This window comes from Zalophus californianus, chromosome 10 (genome assembly GCF_009762305.2).
Source record: "Zalophus californianus isolate mZalCal1 chromosome 10, mZalCal1.pri.v2, whole genome shotgun sequence".
NCBI lineage: Eukaryota > Metazoa > Chordata > Mammalia > Carnivora > Otariidae > Zalophus > Zalophus californianus.
Window position 1 is genome coordinate 88481404 of NC_045604.1, and position 18955 is coordinate 88500358.

An 18955-nucleotide genomic window follows, 5' to 3' on the forward strand; every position below is an offset into this window, starting at 1 on the left:
ATGTAGCTGTGTTCCAGGAAAACTTGATTTACAACACAGATCATAATTTGTTGACTCCTGCCTTATGAAGAAAAGACTGATCATTCTCTTATGTAGTATCATACTGTGCTTCGATTCTATTCTCAGTATTTATTTAGATAAATTTTATGTGTCTTCTACCCTAAAATTCCAGAGTGTTCATTCATCTTAATGAATTTCATCAGGAATGATCTGTTTGGGTCCGTGAATATTGTAATATTATGTTTCTTTTTTCCTTCTTTAGTATTCCCCTCTATCATCAGCAGTTCTGTGCCTTGTTCATAAAGAGGGCGATGTTCAGTTGGCGGAACTGGAAACTGATTTTGCTACAGATACTGGCACTTCTAGTTTCCTTTACTTTTCTCTCAGAGGCTAATAAGTTTTTACATACTAAAGATGAAAAGGCCAGACAAATGGATTTGGATCAATATGGTCGAACAATTGTGCCTTTATCTATTTCTGGGAATTCTAATTTGACCCTGATTTTCCTAAAACATCTTAGGAGTATGCTAGAGTCTCACAAACACTTCATTTAAGGAAGTCCAGTAATTTGCACCAAATCAGACATGTAGTAAAAATACAGAGACGTGAATTTAACCTGTCCTACCTGATGTCTGCAAACCACTCACTACATGACATTACTTCTCTGATCATAAAGTTTATTCTCTTTCAAGTCATCAGTTCCTCCCAGATACTATATTTTTTTTTAACTGCCACCTGATGAACAGTGTTCTTCTGAGTTAGCAAACAGCCTGCAGTATTGGCAAACCTGTGTGGTTCTTTTATTTCTCTCATTGAGGTTCTGTTGTGAAAATACATTTCAGAGATGATTGTTCCTTATAATACGGATTCTACAACCTACAAGTAATAGATTGGCTGACTACAAATAATTGTGCCTATTATTCCTCCGCTATAAGTAGTAAGTAAGCATTTGTTAACCAAGGTCACACATGAGGACAGAGGGTGAAGGATAAAATAATTATTTTTTTAAAAATTACAGTATACTGCTTATGTTAAAAAAGTAAAATGATTAACTGAATATACTTGTTATATTGATAATGAGACTAAATACAATAGAATAATACAGTAGCCCCACTGATATCCAGTTTCAATTGTTATTGTTTTATTCATTAGCTAGAAATTATCTGGGCATAGAGAGATAATATTTAGGCTTAACCAGTCCCACTTTGTTTTAAGAAACTTACATGTACTTTTCTAAGTTGTGCTCTCATTCTCTTAGCCACAGAACCTTGTATAAGTGAATTCTACTAATTCTATATGGTTTCTCTTCCAACCTGCATGCCTTTTCTAACTGAATTTTTTAGTATAAAGATAGAGCAAGAAATCCTTTATAACTTGCTCTCTCTTTTCCCCAAACTATAAGAAAATGTTTTAGGGGGCACCGATGTGGCACAGTGGGTTGAGCATCCACACTTGGTTTTGGCTCAGATTGTGATCTCACGGTTGTGTGGGGTTCCATACTCAGTGTGGAGTCTGCTTAAGCTCTTTCCCTCTCCCTCTGTCCCTCTCACTCGTGCACACACACACTCTCTCTCTCAAATAAATCTTTAAAAAAGAATGTTTATTAATGAGGAAATAGATTTCTAGATAATTTCTCATCTGTAGCTTTCTTCTCAAATAATACATGCATTAACACTGGGGAAATCACTGCTAACTTTTTAAGCAGAGCCATAAAATAAGTGGGTATGTGCTTTAGAAAGGATATGAGCTTATAATAACTGAAAAATGTCACCTGCCCTCCCAAACAAAAGTTTACATTTCCTCTCCTTCCACAATTTAGATGAATGCCTCTTTTTTGGAATTTATCTCACTGAATTACAGTAGAACATTTTTCATGCTTCTCTCAAACTAATTATGGAGAGGCCACAACTTCTTTTATATCTCTAGAACCTAACCCAATTCCTGGCACACAATCAGTGTAAAATTGAAATAGTCTTATCAAATTGAATTAAATGTGAGGAAATGATTCAAAAGGGGACAGATCCAATGTCAATGAAGTCAGCTGGGATATAATTGTGATAATCGAGGCAAGAGAGATTAAGGCTGTGAAAGAAGGAAAGAAAGATAGATTTGAAAGATATCTGAAGAGCACTAAAGTAGATTTTGTTTTCTCTTTAGAAGTGGAGGAGAGAAGAACCATTAACACTGAATTTGATACAAAATAAAATTTTGTGAGATAATTGTCAATTTACTGTTGTGAAAAATAATACTGAGAGATCTTGTGTACCAATGGTAACATCTTGCAAAACTATACTACAATATCCCCACCAGGATTTTGACATTAATACAGAACATTTGCTTAACCACAAGGATCACTACTGTTGCTCTCTTCATTCCCTCTCTACTCCGGCAATCACTAATCTGTTCTCCATTTGTATAGTTTAATCATTTTGGAATGACAAAAAAATGGAATAATCATATAATATGTACACTTCTGGGATTGGCATTTCACTCAACATAATTCTCTGGTGTTCTATCATTCATTCCATCATATGCTATGAGCCATTCCATCATGGGGTTGTACCACAGTTTGTTTAACCATTCACCATCAAAGGACACCTCATTTCCCCCCTCTCCCAGGTTTTGTCTTTATGAATAAAGCTGTTATGAAATTTCATGTACAGGTTTTTGTGTGAATCTATATCTTCAGTTCTATGGGATAAATGCCTGGGATTGTAATTTTAATTGTTGACTCGTATGGTAGTTGCATGTTTGATTTTTTGAAGAAACTATAAAACAGAGTGACTGTACCCTTTTACATTCCCACCAACAACAAATGAGTGATCCAGTTCCTCAGCATCTTCCCCAGCATTTGTGTTGTCACTATTTTTATGTTTATTTTTCATTCTGATAGGTATGTAGTGATATTTCATTGTTGTTTTCATTTGCCTTTGACATCCTTTTTGTGCTTATTGACATCTGTGTATTATCTTCACTGAAATGTGTATTCATGTGTTTCAGTCATTTTCTAAGTGGATGGTGTTTTGTTTTTTTTTACTCTTGAGTCTTGAGAGTTCTTTATATAGTTTCTCTCATAATGTTTATTATCTTTTCATTGTCTTAATGGGATTTGTAGGATAAAAGTTTTTTATTTGGATAAAGTCCAATATATCCATTTTTTTATGGATTATATATTTGGTGTCAAGTCTAAAACTCATTACCTAACCCTAGATCCTGAACATTTTATCTTAAATGTTTATAGTTTTCTAAAAGTTTTAGCTTTATACTTAACATCTAAATTCATGATCCATATGGCATTAATCTTAATAATAAATGTGAGTTGTGGGTCAAGGTTAAATTTTGTGCTTGTGGCTGTCCAATTGCTCCAGCAGCATTTGTTAAATTATGATATCCATTAAAAGTTTTTTGCTCCTTTATCAAAAATCAGTTGGGTGTGTGTGAGTCAGTTTTGGGATTCCTTTTTATACTCCATTAATCTGTGTGTCTGTTCCATCACCAATATCATGCTTGAAATCTGGTAGACCAATTCCTCCCACTCTTTTCTTGTTTTCTAAAGTTGCTTAGTTCCTTTGCTTTCCATTTAAATTTTAGAATAAGCTTGTCTATAAATACAAAAACTTTTTGTTGGAATTTTGATAAGATCTTATTAAATCTGTATATCAATCTGGGGAGAAGTGACATCTTTACTGTGTTATATATTCTGATCCATGAACACAACTGATTTATTTAGAATTCCACTTATTAAGAACTTTTTTGTTTCTTTCATCAGTGTTGAGTACTTTTCATCACACATGTCCTGTACATGTTTTGTTAAATTTACACCTAAGTATTTCTTTTTTGAGTAAATGTAAATGGTATTGTAGTCTTAATTTTGGTGTCCATATGGTTATTCTAGTGCATAGAAAATAATTGATTTTTGTATGTTTATTTTGTAACTTGCAACCTTGAACTCATGTATTAGTTTAAAAAAAGTTTTGTGAATTCCTTTGGATTTTCTACATAGACAGTCATGTCACCTGCAAATAAAAGCAGTTTCATTTCTTCTTTTATTATCTGTATGCCTGTTATTCCCTATTTATGCTTTACTGCACTGGGTAGAACCTCTAGCACAGTGCTAAATCAGGGTGGTGAGAATGGGCATTCTTGTTCCCAGTTTTAGGAGGAAAGTATGCAGTCTTTCATCAAAAATATAATCTTAGCTGTAGAGATTTTTTAGATGTTCTATATAAAGGTGAGGAAGTTTAGCTCTATAACCTTTTTTCAGAGTTTTCTCATGAATGATTACTGAGTTTTGTCAAAATTTTTTCTGCATAATTTGATATGATTATTAATGGTTTTTCTACTTCAGCCTAAAATATGGTGAATAACACTGGTTGAGTTTTAAATATTGAACCAGCCTTGAATCCCTGGAATAGACCCCATTTGACCATAGTTGTAATTCTTTTTATATATTGATGAATTTTATTTGCTAGTATTTTGTTAAGGGGTGTTACATTATATTTGTGAAAGATATTGGTCTGTAATTTTCCTTTTTCTTGGTACTGTCTTTTATGATTTTTCTATCAGGGTAATACTAAGTTGATAAAATGAATTCAGAAATGTTCCCTCCTCCTGTATTTTCTGAAAGATATTGTGTATAATTAGTGTTGACTCTTCCTTAAATATTTTGTAGAATTTTCCAGTGAAAACATCTAGACCCAATCGCTTCTTGGCCTTTTGGCTAAGATCAAGTGAAAACATCTAGACCTAGAGATTTCTTTTGGGAGGAATTTTTAATTTATGAGTTAAATTTCCTTAAAAATTATAATTATTCAAATTACCTATATCATATTGGAAGAACTGTTGTAGTTTGTGTGTTTTGAGGAAGGGTTCTATTTCATCTAAAATGTCAAATTATATGTGTAGAGTTGTTCACAGTATTCCTTTATTAACCTTTTGATGTCTACAGGATCTGTAGTGATTTCCCCTATGTCATTTCTAATATTGGTAATTTATGTTTTATTTTTGTTTCCCATTCTCTTTCTCACTGTGCTTTTAGCTGAGTATTTTCTAATCAACCTGTCTTCCAGTTTCCTGTCTACTCTTCATTTGTGTCCAACCTGCTATTTATTAATTGTAGTTGATTTTTTTTGACTCTAAAATCAATATTTGATATTTCCTATGGACTTCAGTTCTCTCATAAATATTCTGTCTCTAATGTCTAGTTTATATGTGGATGTATTTCTATTATCTGTGCTTTTTTTGGTTCTGTTTTTTGGTATACCTAGTAATTTTTTAATTGAATGCCAGATATTGTGTATGAAAATTACATAGACTCTACTTGAGATTATCTTCTCCAGAGGAGGCTTAATTTAATTTCTGAAAGTCAGTGAGATTAAGAGAAGATCTAAATCCAGTCAGGGATTTAAGTGATTTAAGACTGGGTTGAAATTTTTATAAGAACTGATCTATACTTTCCTGTTACTCTTAGGGTATAGCCCTTCAGGAGCCCCACTGAAAGCTTGAGGATTTACCAATGCATTCCATAACTTATAAATCTAAAATGCCTTAAAGGGAAAAGGGGTATGGAGTGTTTGGTTCAATTCAGTGCATTTCCATCCTTCTAGGGGCTTATCCCACAAATGTTGTTGCTTTTTTAGGTATCTAATACCTTCAAAGAGGTGATTTCTTATTTATTTAATCCAGTTTTTTTTTTTTTATTTTCACAGAGGAAGGTTTTTTTCTGCTTTAAGCAATAAAATATGTAAGTGGAAATATTTATGGATCTCTTTAAGATAGATTAGGGGTAGCTCGGTGGCTCAGTCGGTTAAGCATCTGCCTTTGGCTGAGGTCATGATCCCAGGGTCCTGGGCAAGGAGACTGCTTCTCCCTCTCCTCCCCATTCATGCTTTCTCTTGCTATCTCTTTCTCTCTCTCTCAAATAAATAATTAAAATCTTTAAAAACAAAAGAAAGATAAGAAAATCTATACTATGTTGCCTGTGTTTTCTCAGTGAAGTACAAATCTATGTCACAGACTCTGAAGTGAGAGAGCTTGGAATTGAATGATAGAATAGAGTGCTTAAAGAGAATGACAAATGTTTGAAATAATCATTATAAGAAATTTGAAAGGGATGAGAACCAAGTAAAATTATTTGTTCCTTTTCCCAATATATGTTGTAGATGATTTCTTTTGTGGATAAACTGACCAAAGCTATTTCCTCATCCTAGGTGACCTACTGAAATACTTAATGGAAAATGAAGATTGTATTCACTTATGCATTGTTGCCTTTTCTATTGAGGTGAAGACAAATAGAATAATTCTTACTGGTCTTTTCAATGATCAAGCCTATCATTCACCATCTCTGACCCTGGCAATATTAGACAACATTCTTCTCAGGACAATTGCTGGCTCTAATGCTTCCATAACAGTCTTCAATAAACCTCAGCCACACTCTAAGTATAAAAAACAAAGTGGAACATATGTTATTCTTTTAATTAAAATTTGATTTTTTTATTTTTAATTAACATATGTATTATTTGTTTCAGGGGTACTGGTCTGTGATTCAGTCTTACACAATTCACAGCACTCACCATAGTACCTACCATCCCCAATGTCCATCCCATCCTCACCCCATCCCTCCCGCCCCCCTCCCCTCCAGCAACCCTCAGTTTGTTTCTTGAATTTAAGAGTCTCTTATGATTTTTCTCCCTCTCTGGTTTCTTCTTGTTCCATTTTTCCCTCCCTTCCCCTATGATCCTCTGTCTTGTTTCTCAAACTCCTCATATCAGTGAGATCATATGATACTTGTCTTTCTCTGGCTGAATTATTTCGCTTAGCATAATACCCTCTAGTTCCATCCACGTTGTTGCAAATGGCAAGATTTCTTTTTTTGATGGCTACATAATATTCCATTGTATATATATACCACTTCTTCTTTATCCATTCATCTGTTGATGGATATCTAGCTTTCCATAGTTTGGCTATTGTGGACACTGCTGCTATAAACATTGGGGTGCATGTGCCCCTTTGGATCACTACATTTGTATCTTTGAGATAAATGTCAAGTAGTGCAATTGCTGGATCATAAGGTACCTCTGTTTTCAACTTTTTGAGGAACCTCCATACTGTTTTCCAGAGTGGCTGCATCAGCTTACATTCCCACCAACAGTGTAGGAGGGTTCCCATCCTCACCAACATCTGTCGTTTCCTGACTTTTTATAAAATTTGACATTTTTTAAAGATTTATTTGAGAGAGAGAGAGAGCAAGAACAGAAGCAAGGGGAAGGGTCAGGGGAGAGAGAGAAGCAGACTCCCTGCCTCAGGGCTAGATCCCAGGACCCCAGGATCATGACCTGAGCAGATGTTTAACCAACTGAACCACCTAGGTACCCCTAAAATTTTATATTTTAAATGCATCTCTCCTATCCTATATGATTATATTTACATGATTAAAAATAGCTATTGATAGAAATTTATGTTTTCTGCTGTATTGATTTCCTGATATATCTACTTTTGTTCCTTCTTCTGTAGATTATCGGATGGATTCCAGGTGGCCTTATATATACATTTTGGCATGGCTTTTTTAATCAGTGGCTTTTGTCTCCTGACGGTGACTGAACGAGTCACTAAAGCAAAGCACATCCAATTTCTGAGTGGAGTTTTTGTCCCTGTGTACTGGCTTTCTGCTCTACTGTGGGATTTCATCATCTTCTTCATTACCTGCTGCTTACTACTCGTAAGTGTTAGATACAGTTTGTTGAGGGCTCATTTTCCTTCTGTATCCCCTGGAAAACTCCTATTTTCTTATTATGTAACTCAAAATATAACTGTACTTGGAAATAGGGCCTTGAAAGAGGTGGTTAAGTTAAAATGAGGTAGTTAGGGTAGGCCCGAATCCATTCTGACTGGTATGCCTTTTAAGAAGAGGATATTTGAACGTACAAAAAGATACAAGGAGTATGCATACACATGGTAAAGACCATGCAAGGACACAGCCAAAAGGTGGACATTTGCAAGCCAAGGAGAGAAACCTTAGAAAAACCAACCCTAAGAGAAGATGGTGGCAGGGTAGGAGGATGCTAGGCTCATCTCCTCCCAAGAACACAACTAGATAACTATCAAATAATTCTAAATACTCCAGAAATCAACCTGAAGACTGACAGAACAAACTCCACAACTAAAGGGAGAGAAGTGGTTTAGGGCAGAAACAGACCACTAATGCAGTGGAGGGGAGGGAGTTGTGGTCACAGAGAAGGGTGAGAGAGTAGAGGATAAGGGAATGCACAAGGGGAGCATTTCCCCAAAGCCACTGCTGGGAAAATGAGAGGGTATGATTTTTTGAGTTCCTACAACCATTAGGGCCTAAAGCCTGGAGTTTTAAAGGTCAGCAGGTTTGGCTAAGATAGAGCTGTGGAGGTACTATGCTGCTCCTGGAAAGAAGACGGGCAAACAATCCAGAGGCAGACAGCATGGAAACCGTGATCTGAAAAACACCTGGGACACACAGGGAGCAGATTATTTGTTCTTCTCAGAGTGCTTCCCTGAAAGGCAGCATTCACAGAGACACCTCTCTGGGAGACAAACGAGCTGGCTGGTATTATTTCACCCCCCTGCCCCTCATCAAAAATACACAACCACCTTCAGGAAGCAGTGCAGCACCTACACAGGGTGCCTAACTTGCTTACAATAAGTCCCACACCCCTGTGCTGTGGTGGGACTGCCCTTCTCAGTCAAGCATGTCTCAGTCCCAAGGCAGTGGGCCCTTTGCCCAGAAGACTAGCAAAAACCCCTGACCACACTACATCTCCCAACCAAAGAATTCTGCTGGGCTTCAGTTCTAGTGGAAGTAATATCAGGTCGCATTTAATAAGCAGACTAAAGCACACCTAGTTAAAAATATCCACATTCTGGCCAAGGACCAAATACTACCCACTGCAGACAAGGAGAGCTTCTGCAGACAACTGGCCTGAAGGATAGAGCCAGCAAAATACAATAACAGAACACACAGAGCACACACCAGAGACATTGAAGTACCAGGTTCTGGACACTACATGACTTCTTCTTCATAAAACCATTTACTCTCTGGAGCAGGAAACATAACTGGCTTTTCTAACACAAAGAGAAAGGCAATGACTTAGACAAAAGGCCAAGATGGAGGAATTCATCCCAAATGAAAGAACAAGATAAGAGATCACAGTCAGATATCTAAGTGAAACAGATATAAGTAACATGCCTGATGGAGGATTTAAAGCAACAATCAACTTGGTTAGATTTTAGTTCTTTTATTTCTCCAGAAAGGGATTCTTTAGTGTCTTCTATGATTTTTTTTCAAACCCAGCTAATAGCTTTATAAATCATTATTCTGAACTCTAGTTCCAACATCTTACTAATGTCCGTACTGATTAGGTCCCTGACAGTCAGTATTGCCTCTCGTTCTCTCTTTTGAGGTGAGTTTTTCCATCTTGTCATTCTGTCCAGAGTAATAGATGAATGAGAGAGCAAAATACTAAAATGGCAACAACAATCCCAAAGAAATATACACTAAACAAATCAGAAGAGATCTGAAACCGGGGAGGGGGGTGTGAGAGAGAGAGAATATAATCAGACGGTGAGCGAATAGAGCAATACACTATCTCCTGAGTGTATTTTGGTCAGTTTGTTAGAGGAAACTACATCTCAAAATTGTAAAGAAAGAAAAACTTACATATGTACAAAAATAAAATTAAATGCAATGAAAGGATAGAATGTAACTGTGAAGATGAAAATTAAAAAAGACTTTAACAAAACAAAACAAAAAAAGAGAATATGATCAGGTGGGTGAACAGAACAGAGTCATACACTAGATTTTGGGTGTATTTTGGTCTGGTAGAAGAAATTGTATCCCAAAATTTTAAAGAAAGAAAAACTTAGGTATATACAAAAATAAGATTAAATATAATGAAGGGATAGAATGTGACTATAAAAATGAAAATTAAAAAAAGATTTTAAAAAGAGTTGATAAAATAAGTTGGTTGAAAAAGGAAAGAAGAAAATTTTTAAAAAAATAAAATGAAAAAAGTTGAAAGACTAAAGAATCATGGGAAAAAAGACATGAGTTCTGTGTGTGTATTCCCCTACTGCTGGAGTTTTGCAGTTCCCTTTGATGGGTGAACTTGGTCTTGGCTGGATGTGCTTGCTGATCTTCTGCGGGGAGGGGCCTATTGCATTGATTCTCAAATGTTTTTGCATCAGGCAGAATTGCACCACCCTTGCCAGGGGGCCAGGCTAAGTAATCTACTCCGGTTTGCTCTATGTGGCTTTTGTTTTCTGAAGGCTTTCCGCACAGCTTTAGAGGATGAGAATGAAAATGGTGGCCTCCAAATCTCTGGCCCTGTGGAAATTCACAGTGCCTGGATAGATAAAACCTGACTTAGATATGCCTACCTGGATGAGACTAATTTGAAAAGCAAAGGAGGAGTGCCCAGAACACTGAGCCTCCTCTGAAGTTTCTTGGCTGAACTCGGCCAGATTCTTACTGCAGCTCAATTAGTCTCGTCTTGGAGCAGGGGCCCAACTGTGCCACAGATCATGGTTTATGGCAACCCCAAGCTGAGAGCCCACTCCTGGGCTCACTTGTTGCAGCCGGCTTCCCTGATCCAATATCTGGGAGCTCTGCCCCCAATCAAAAGACACAGGGTATCAGATTGGATAAAAAAGCAAGACCCATCAATATGCTGTCTGCAAGAGACTCATTTTAGACCCAAAGACACCTCCAGATTTAAAGTGAGGGAATGGAAAACCATTTATCATATTAATGGACATCATAAGAAAGCTGGGGTGGCAATCCTTATATCAGACAAATTAGATCTTAAAACGAAGACTGTAATAAGAGATGAGGAAGGACACTATATCATAATTAAATGGTCAACCAAACAAGTAGATCTAAAAATTGTAAATATCTATGCCCCTAACATGGGAGCAGCCAATTATATAAACCATTAGTAATAAAATCAAAGAAACACAACGATAATAATACAATAACAGTAGGGGACTTTAACACCCCCCTCACTGCAATGGACAGATCATCTAAACAAAAGATCAACAAGGAAATAAAGACTTTAAATGACACACTGGACCAGATGGACTTCACAGATATATTCAGAACATTCCATCCCAAAGCAACAGATTATACATTCTTCTCTAGTGCACATGGAACATTCTCCAGAATAGATCAGATCCTGGGTCACAAATCAGGTCTCAACTGGTACCAAAAGACTGGGATCATCCCCTCCATATTTTCAGATGACAATGCTTTCAAACTGGAACTCAATCACAAGAGGAAAGTTGGAAAGAACTCAAATAGTTGGAGGCTAAAGAGCATCCTACTAAAGAATGAATGGGTCAACCAAGAAATTAAAGAAGAATTTAAAAAAATTCATGGAGACAAATGAAAATGAAAACACAACTGTTCAAAACCTTTGGGATACAGCAAAAGTGGTCCTAAGAGGGAAGTATATACCACTACAAGCCATTCTGAAGAAAGAAGAAAGGTCTCAAATACACAACCTAACCCTACACCCAAAGGAGCCGGAGAAAGAACAACAAATAAAGCCTAAACCCAGCAGGAGAAGAGAAATAACAAAGATTAGAGAAGAAATCAATGAAATAGAAACCTAAAGAACAGTAGAACAGATCAACGAAACCAGGACTGGGTTCTTTGAAAGAATTAATAAGATCGATAAGTCAGACTTATCAAAAAGAAAAGAGAAAGGACCAAATAAATAAAATCATGAATGAAAAAGGAGAGGTCACAACCAAAACCAAAGAAATACAAACAATTATGAGAACATATTATGAGCAACTATATGCCAACAAATGAGACAATCTGGAAGAAATGGATGCATTCCTAGAGACATATAAACTACCAAAACTGAACCAGGAAGAAATAGAAAACCTGAACAGACCCATAACCAGCTAGGAAGTTGAAGCAGTAATCAAAAATCTCCCAACAAACAAGAGCCCAGGGCCAGATGGCTTCCCAGGGGAATTCTACAAAACAGTTAAAGAAGAATTAATCAAAGTTCTTCTGAAGCTGTTTCAAAAAAATAGAAATGGAAGGAAAACTTCCAAACTCTTTTTCTGAAGCCAGCATTACCTTGATCCCAAAACCAAATAAAGACCAGACCAAAAAAGGAGAATTACAGAGCAATATCTCTGATGAACATGGATACCAAAATTCTCACCAAGATACTAGCCAATAGGATCCAACACTGCATTAAAAGGATTATTCACTACGACCAAGTGGTATTTATTCCTGGGCTTCCAGGGTGGTTGAATATCTGCAAATCAGTTAATGTGATAAATAAAAGGAAGGACAAGAACCATATGATGCAGAAAAATCATTTGACAAAGTACCACATCCTTTCTTGATTAAAACTCTTCACAGTGTAATGACAGAGGGTACATACCTCAATATCATAAAAGTCATCTATGAAAAACCCACAGAGAATATCATTCTCAATGGGGAAAAACTGAGAGCTTTTCCCCTAAGGTCAGGAACATGGCAGGGATGTTCACTGTCACCAATGCTATTCAACATAGTACTAGAAGTTCTAGCATCAGCAATCAGACAACAAAAAGAAATAAAAAGCATCTGAATCAGCAAAGAAAAACTCAAACTCTCACTCTTTGCAGATGACATGATACTCTATATGGAAAACCCTAAAGACTCCACCCCAAAATTGCTAGAACTCATATGGAATTTGGTAAAGTGGCAAGTTATAGAGTCAATCCACATAAATCAGTTGCATTTCTACACACCAACAATGAGACAGAAGAAAGAGAAATTAAGGAGCCAACCCCATTTACAATTACACCCAAAACCATAAGCTACCTAGGAATAAATCTAATCAAAGAGGCAAAGGATCTGTACTCAGAAAACTATAGAGCAATCATGAAAGAAATTGAGGAAGACACAAAGAAATAGAAAAACATTCCACGTTCATGGATTGGAAGAACAAATATTGTGAAAATGTCTATGCTACTTAGAGCAATCTACACATTCAATGCAATCCCTATCAAAATACCATGAAGTTTTTCCACAGAACTGGAGCAAGCAATCCTAAAATTTGTATGGAACCAGAAAAGACCCTGAATAGCCAAAGGAATGTTGAAAAAGTAAACCAAAGCTGGTGGTATCACAATCCCGGATTTCAAGCTCTATGACAAAGCTGTAATCATCAAGAGAGTATGGTACTGGCATAAAAACAGACATATAGATCTATGGAACAGAATAGAGAACCCAGAAATGGACCCTCAACTCTATAGTCAACTAATCTTTGACAAAGCAGGAAAGAATATCCAATGGAAAAAGGACAGTCTCTTCAACAAATGGTGTTGGGAAAATTGGACAGCCACATGCAGAAGAATAAAACGACCATTTCCTTACACTGTACACAAAAATAGACTCAAAATGGATGAAAGACCTGTCTCCAAGGGCAAGGGGAAAAAAAGGCAAAATGAACTATTGGGACTTCATCAAGATAAAAAGCTTTTGCACAGCAAAGGAAACAGTTGACAAAACCAAGACAATTGACAGAATGGGAGAAGATATTTGCCAAAGACATATCAGATAAAGGGCTAGTATCCAAAACCTATAAAGAACTAACCAAACTCAACACCCAAAGAACAAATAATCCAATCAAGAAATGGAAGGAAGACATGAACACACATTTCTGCAAAAAAGACATCTAAATGGCCAACAGACACATGAAAAAGTGCTCAACATCACTAGCCATCAGGGAAATACAAATCAAAACCACAATGAGATACCACCTTACACCAGTTAGAATGGTAAAAATTAACAAGACAGGAAACAACAAATGTTGGCGAGGATGTGGAGAAAGAGAAACCCTCTTACACTGTTGTGGGAGTGCAAGCTGGTGCAGCCACTCTGGAAAACAGTAAGGGTGTTCCTCAAAAAGTTGAAAATAGAGCTACCCTACGATCCAGGAATTGCACTACTGGGTATTTACCCCTAAGATACAATTGTAGTGATCCAAAGGGGCACCTGCACCCCAATGTTTATAGCAGCAATGTCCACAATAGCCAAACTATGGAAAGAGCCTAGATGTCCATCAACAGATGAATGGATATAAGATGTGGTATACACACACACACACACACACACACACACACACACACACACACACACACACAATGGAATATTATGCAGCCATCAAAAGGAATGAGATCTTGCCATTTGCAACGACGTGGATGGAACTGGAGGGTGTTATGCTGAGTGAAATAGGCCATTATTATCTTTAAAAGTGTTCCCCCTTGATGTTATGGCAGTTTGTAGTGAGGTGAAGAGAGGGAAGAGTGGAGGAGAATCTTGAGTTCTTGGGAGAGGCTGACAGTTTTGTTCAAGGAAGGTTTTATGGTGTGGCTTTTCTTCCCTAATTCAATGAAAAGGCACAAGATCATGAGCACCCTAACAAGATTTTCCAGGAAGAAAATCTCTATATGCATCTGACATACATATAATTAAGCCAGTTTTCCTCCCTTCCAGGACCAGTTTCTACAGTATTCTTGAATTTGTATTTCCTCATTTTCCTTCTTTGATTTTGAGACTTGGGACGATCATCACTGAAATGGCCACTGTTGTAAATGGAGTTGTCGATTCACCCTCTAATGTGCATTTCAGTTGGCCTCAGCCCTTTCCCACATCCTCCCTTTCTGTTGTTGCTCCACAAACGCTGGCTTCTGCCTTGTTCCCTTTGCCCTTCCCTGGTCACAAAAGAATAGTTCGTAATTTCACATGCATAAGACTTAAGCTTACGCACAGCAGGTGAAAAAGATATGTCTTAGCACTCATTCTCACAAAGGGATATCCAAATTATGGAAAGCAAATGTTTGTATATTTTTGCACATTTGTCCGAAGAGTACTAGTTTGTGATGTGAGGAAGACTCACCTGTAAGCATTTGAGTCTGTGAGCCCTAATCTAAAAGGAAATGATCATTTAAGGGACTGGAGAGAAATAGTTGTTTCAGAGTAAGAATAGGAATAAATTACTGTTTTAGAAAGTTTTTGAAAGACTTCTTTAGAAGGACTATGTTGCAAAGAGTAATGCAGAATAGGATGAGAACAAAAAGGAAGCCAAAGACTTGGCAATTAGAAAACAAAGGAGACTTCCACTTTTGAGCAGCAGAACAAACACTATGATACTGTGCCAAAAATAATGAACTGAGGAGAAGGTATAGAATTGGCAGAGGCCAACAATAAAGTGAAAGCAAGTGTCCTTTAAGATAAGCAAGCATCAAAGGTAGCTTTGATTTGAGGTTATTGACAGCATCTGTTGACCTTAATTTTCCATTTTATAAGTTGTGAGGAACATAGAGGTCAAAATAAAAAGCATAAAGGTACAACAAAGGTTTAATATCTTCCTCTTTAAAATTAGAAGTTCAAAGGGTTATGTCTTCATTATAAGGGTGAACAAAACAAGTGCCACAATAGGACACAGAAAGGAAATTTGTAAGGGTTGAATTTGGCACTGAAATGAGGGATAATAATTTCCCTTTGGAATTTGTGAACACTGTTCGTACTGGCTTGTGTCCTGCAATCATAGAACATAGTATGTAAGCTAAAAAACATAACTTGATAATTTATTTTAAATAATCTCGGTTGTGCTCTCAGGTGAGTGGCAAAGGGGTACATAATTCCTCTACTTCAAAGCATTCCCATAGTTAAATTTGCTAGAGAACTTGAAATCAAATAAAAGAACAAAGAAAGAAAAAAGAGGAAAAAAACAAGGTCTTAAGAGCAAGCGCTAGCAGAAACCACAAATTGTAGAATCAGAATCAGACCTGCAAAATTAAGATTTGGGGATTTTTAGAAGGATATAAAATATGTATGTTTGTTTAAAATATTTAAATTGTAACAGAGTCTTAGGAATATGAGCAAATAATAGAATATAAATAATAGAACATGTATCCATGTATGTTATATATATGCATATAATATAAATATATATGTTTAAATTATTAATATATATAATGTGCATTTAATATGCATAAATATGTATGTTTAATATATTTAAATTGTAATAGAGTGTCTCAGGAACATAAGCAAATAATGGAATATAATAATAGAATATATAATAAATAATAGAACATATATGCATATGCTACATATATGTACATGTATGTATATATATGCATAATATATATAGACAGAGAGAGAACAAGTAGATTTGAAAAAGATCCAAACAGAATCCTGAGAAATGTTAAGATTTAGTAATAATTTAAATTAAGAACTCAATATACATAGAAGTATCACCATATAGATGGGCATTGTTTTTTTTCTTTTTTATTATTATGTTAATCACCATACATTACATCATTAGTTTTTGATGTAGTGTTGCATGATTCATTGTTTGTGCATAACACCCAGTGCTCCATGCAGAATGTGCCCTCTTTAAGACCCATCACCAGGTTAACCCATCCCCCCACCATCCTCCCCTCTAGAATGATGGGCATTGTTTTTAATTCATTCCATCACCCTATGTTTTTTGACTGGAGCATTTGGCCCATTTACATTCAAAGTAATTATTGAAAGATATGTATTTGTTGCCATTTTATTACTTGCTTTATTGTTGTTTCCGAAGATTTTCTGATCTTTTCTTGTCTTTCATGTTTTGTTGATTTTCTTTAGTGATATATTTAGAGTTCTTTCTTTCCATTCTTTACATATTTATTAGTGGTTTTCAATTTGTGGTTACCATTAGATTTGTATATAACCTGTCCTGCATATAGCAGTCTATATTAAGTTGATGGTCATTTAAGTTTGAACTCCTTCTTTTCTCCTCTCCTCCCCAGGTTTTAGGTATATATTATTATATTTTATGCCTTTTTTGTGAAATTAAATGCAATTTAAAATTTAGTTCCACAGCCACACTAGCCACATTTCAAGTGCTCAGCAGTCAGATGTGTGTACCTGGTGCAGCTATAGAGCTATTCCATATTCATAAAAAGATAGTGCTGGTGTATATTGTGCCCTTTTTGGCATCTGTTCATTTGGCCAATAGCCTGAATTTTTCAATCTGGATCAATTACTTGTCTCTTTATCAGTTTAAAATCTACACTGGACAGAATCACCATGGCTTGGACACTTGAAGTTTCACTTCTTGGCCATCTCTCTTTGCCCAAAGTGTCTTATATGAAATTTCTGTTTAGACTAGCCTTTTATCTTCTTTCTAAAAAACTGAATTCATGATCAGAATTCTATAATGTCAATTTCATAAATTAAGCATGTTCATATCTCCAGGAATTTAGTCTCTAATAACTGTTCATATTTAATGCATTCTTGAGAAAGAGTAGCTATCAGCTGGTTCCCTTGAAGATTTTTCTACTCTCAAACATGTCATAATTTCCCTATCTGTTCCCTACTTTTCAATTCTAGGCTATATCTCCAACCTCTACTTTACTCCCTTACTTGATCAATTAAGATTAGAAATAAAAAAAAATAGTAGTGGTTTCCTATCCGTATCAGGTGCCAGGAAGTCTTATCCCATGGACACCCACTTCACCAGAGAGACTTTTCAGAACTCTGCAATTATCAACACAAAGTGTGTCACTGGATGTCAATTGGAACAAACTTATTGGGAAGTAATTAGTGTTCTTCAAATATAATAATTTTAATTATTATTTTTAATAATTCTCTGAACTTGGTTTGACCATCCTTGGGGGATTTGTTGTCCTGGAGATAGTTCATTTCCTATAATGAAATCTAATCTTATCATCTTTTTTAGAAGTTCAACATAAGATGTCAAAAACCACCAGAGCCTTCATACTTAACTCATTACTGTTCTTTCCCAATTACAACCTTGCAAAGTGTATCAGTGACTATTTTACTTTCTACCAGATAAAGAAATGGTGCTCTGGAAATAAGCCTCCTATCTACCTAAATTGTAGTAAAGAAAGTAAGTATTATTAACCTTAAACATAAAACTGCCAGTAATTTTTCCAGCAAAAATGGATTAATTGGGGAATGACAGAGAATTGCAATGCAGAACAAGCAAGTTACAGCAAACTAGGCAAATCTCACAAACATTATTTTAGAGAGGAACATTATTTAGGAGGAGGGAGGAAGATGAGAGGGACTGTTTGAACAAAACTCCATTAGAGAGAAGCAAAAGTTCGGGGTGATGACTGTTTCCCATTGGCTGAGGTGCAGGGGTAGTCAATTTCTTATAGGAGATGCAATGTACATTTTTGTTGTTGTTTTTGGGGTCTGTAATCATGATTCTTTCCTGTTGAGGATTCTTTTTTTGGATCTATAATTGACAATTCTTGTCACTGACAACTGGTAGGGTGTGAGAGTTCCCCCTGCTGGCCTCCTGACTCCACTTTAGTGAGGCTTCCCTTTACTAATTTTCACAGTATTCTTGGGGTCCCTAAGCCTAAGAAATTAGTTTCGGGCTTAGCCCATGAGACACGTGGGGAATCAGCCCTTATTTCAAAAGAAAGAGTCAGGACACATGTTCAGTACATACATCATTTTGTAAGGCTGGAGGAAAACCTTTGTAAATATAATAAAACCTCAAAAACAAAGCCAAGGTAACTTTAAAGTAGTCGTCAGATATAAAAATAAGAGCTACTAATAATCAACCACCTAGTAACTACTTACATTATTTTAAATGTTCACAACCTCAAGTTCTCAGTTTTTATACTCATTTCGAGGAAGATGACTCTGTGCCCTATGCCACACAGATTTTATGGTCCAGAACTGGGATTCACAGCTTATGTTCCCTCGTTGCATAATGCATTTCATCTTTGGAAAAGAACCTCCAGGGGAAAAAGTTGTATGATATTTAGTTTTGTTATCTCCCACCACCTTCACCACTCATAATCCCCCAAACTCACCTGCCCACAACATTTTTGAAGGAATGGGCGAAATCCATCCTCCAGCGTTTAATGTAGTATCTGCATATAGAGG

General features: G+C 36.2%; 1 protein-coding gene across 1 annotated transcript in view; it reads left to right on the forward strand.

Annotated features, from left to right (window-relative positions):
- Positions 1-18955, forward strand: part of LOC113932774 (ATP-binding cassette sub-family A member 3-like) — a 145493-nt gene that overhangs the window by 79312 nt on the left and 47226 nt on the right. Inside the window, 2 exon segments of the mRNA XM_035722218.1 lie at positions 269-522; positions 17769-17939. Of these exon segments, the coding sequence (XP_035578111.1) occupies positions 269-522; positions 17769-17939 (425 nt within the window).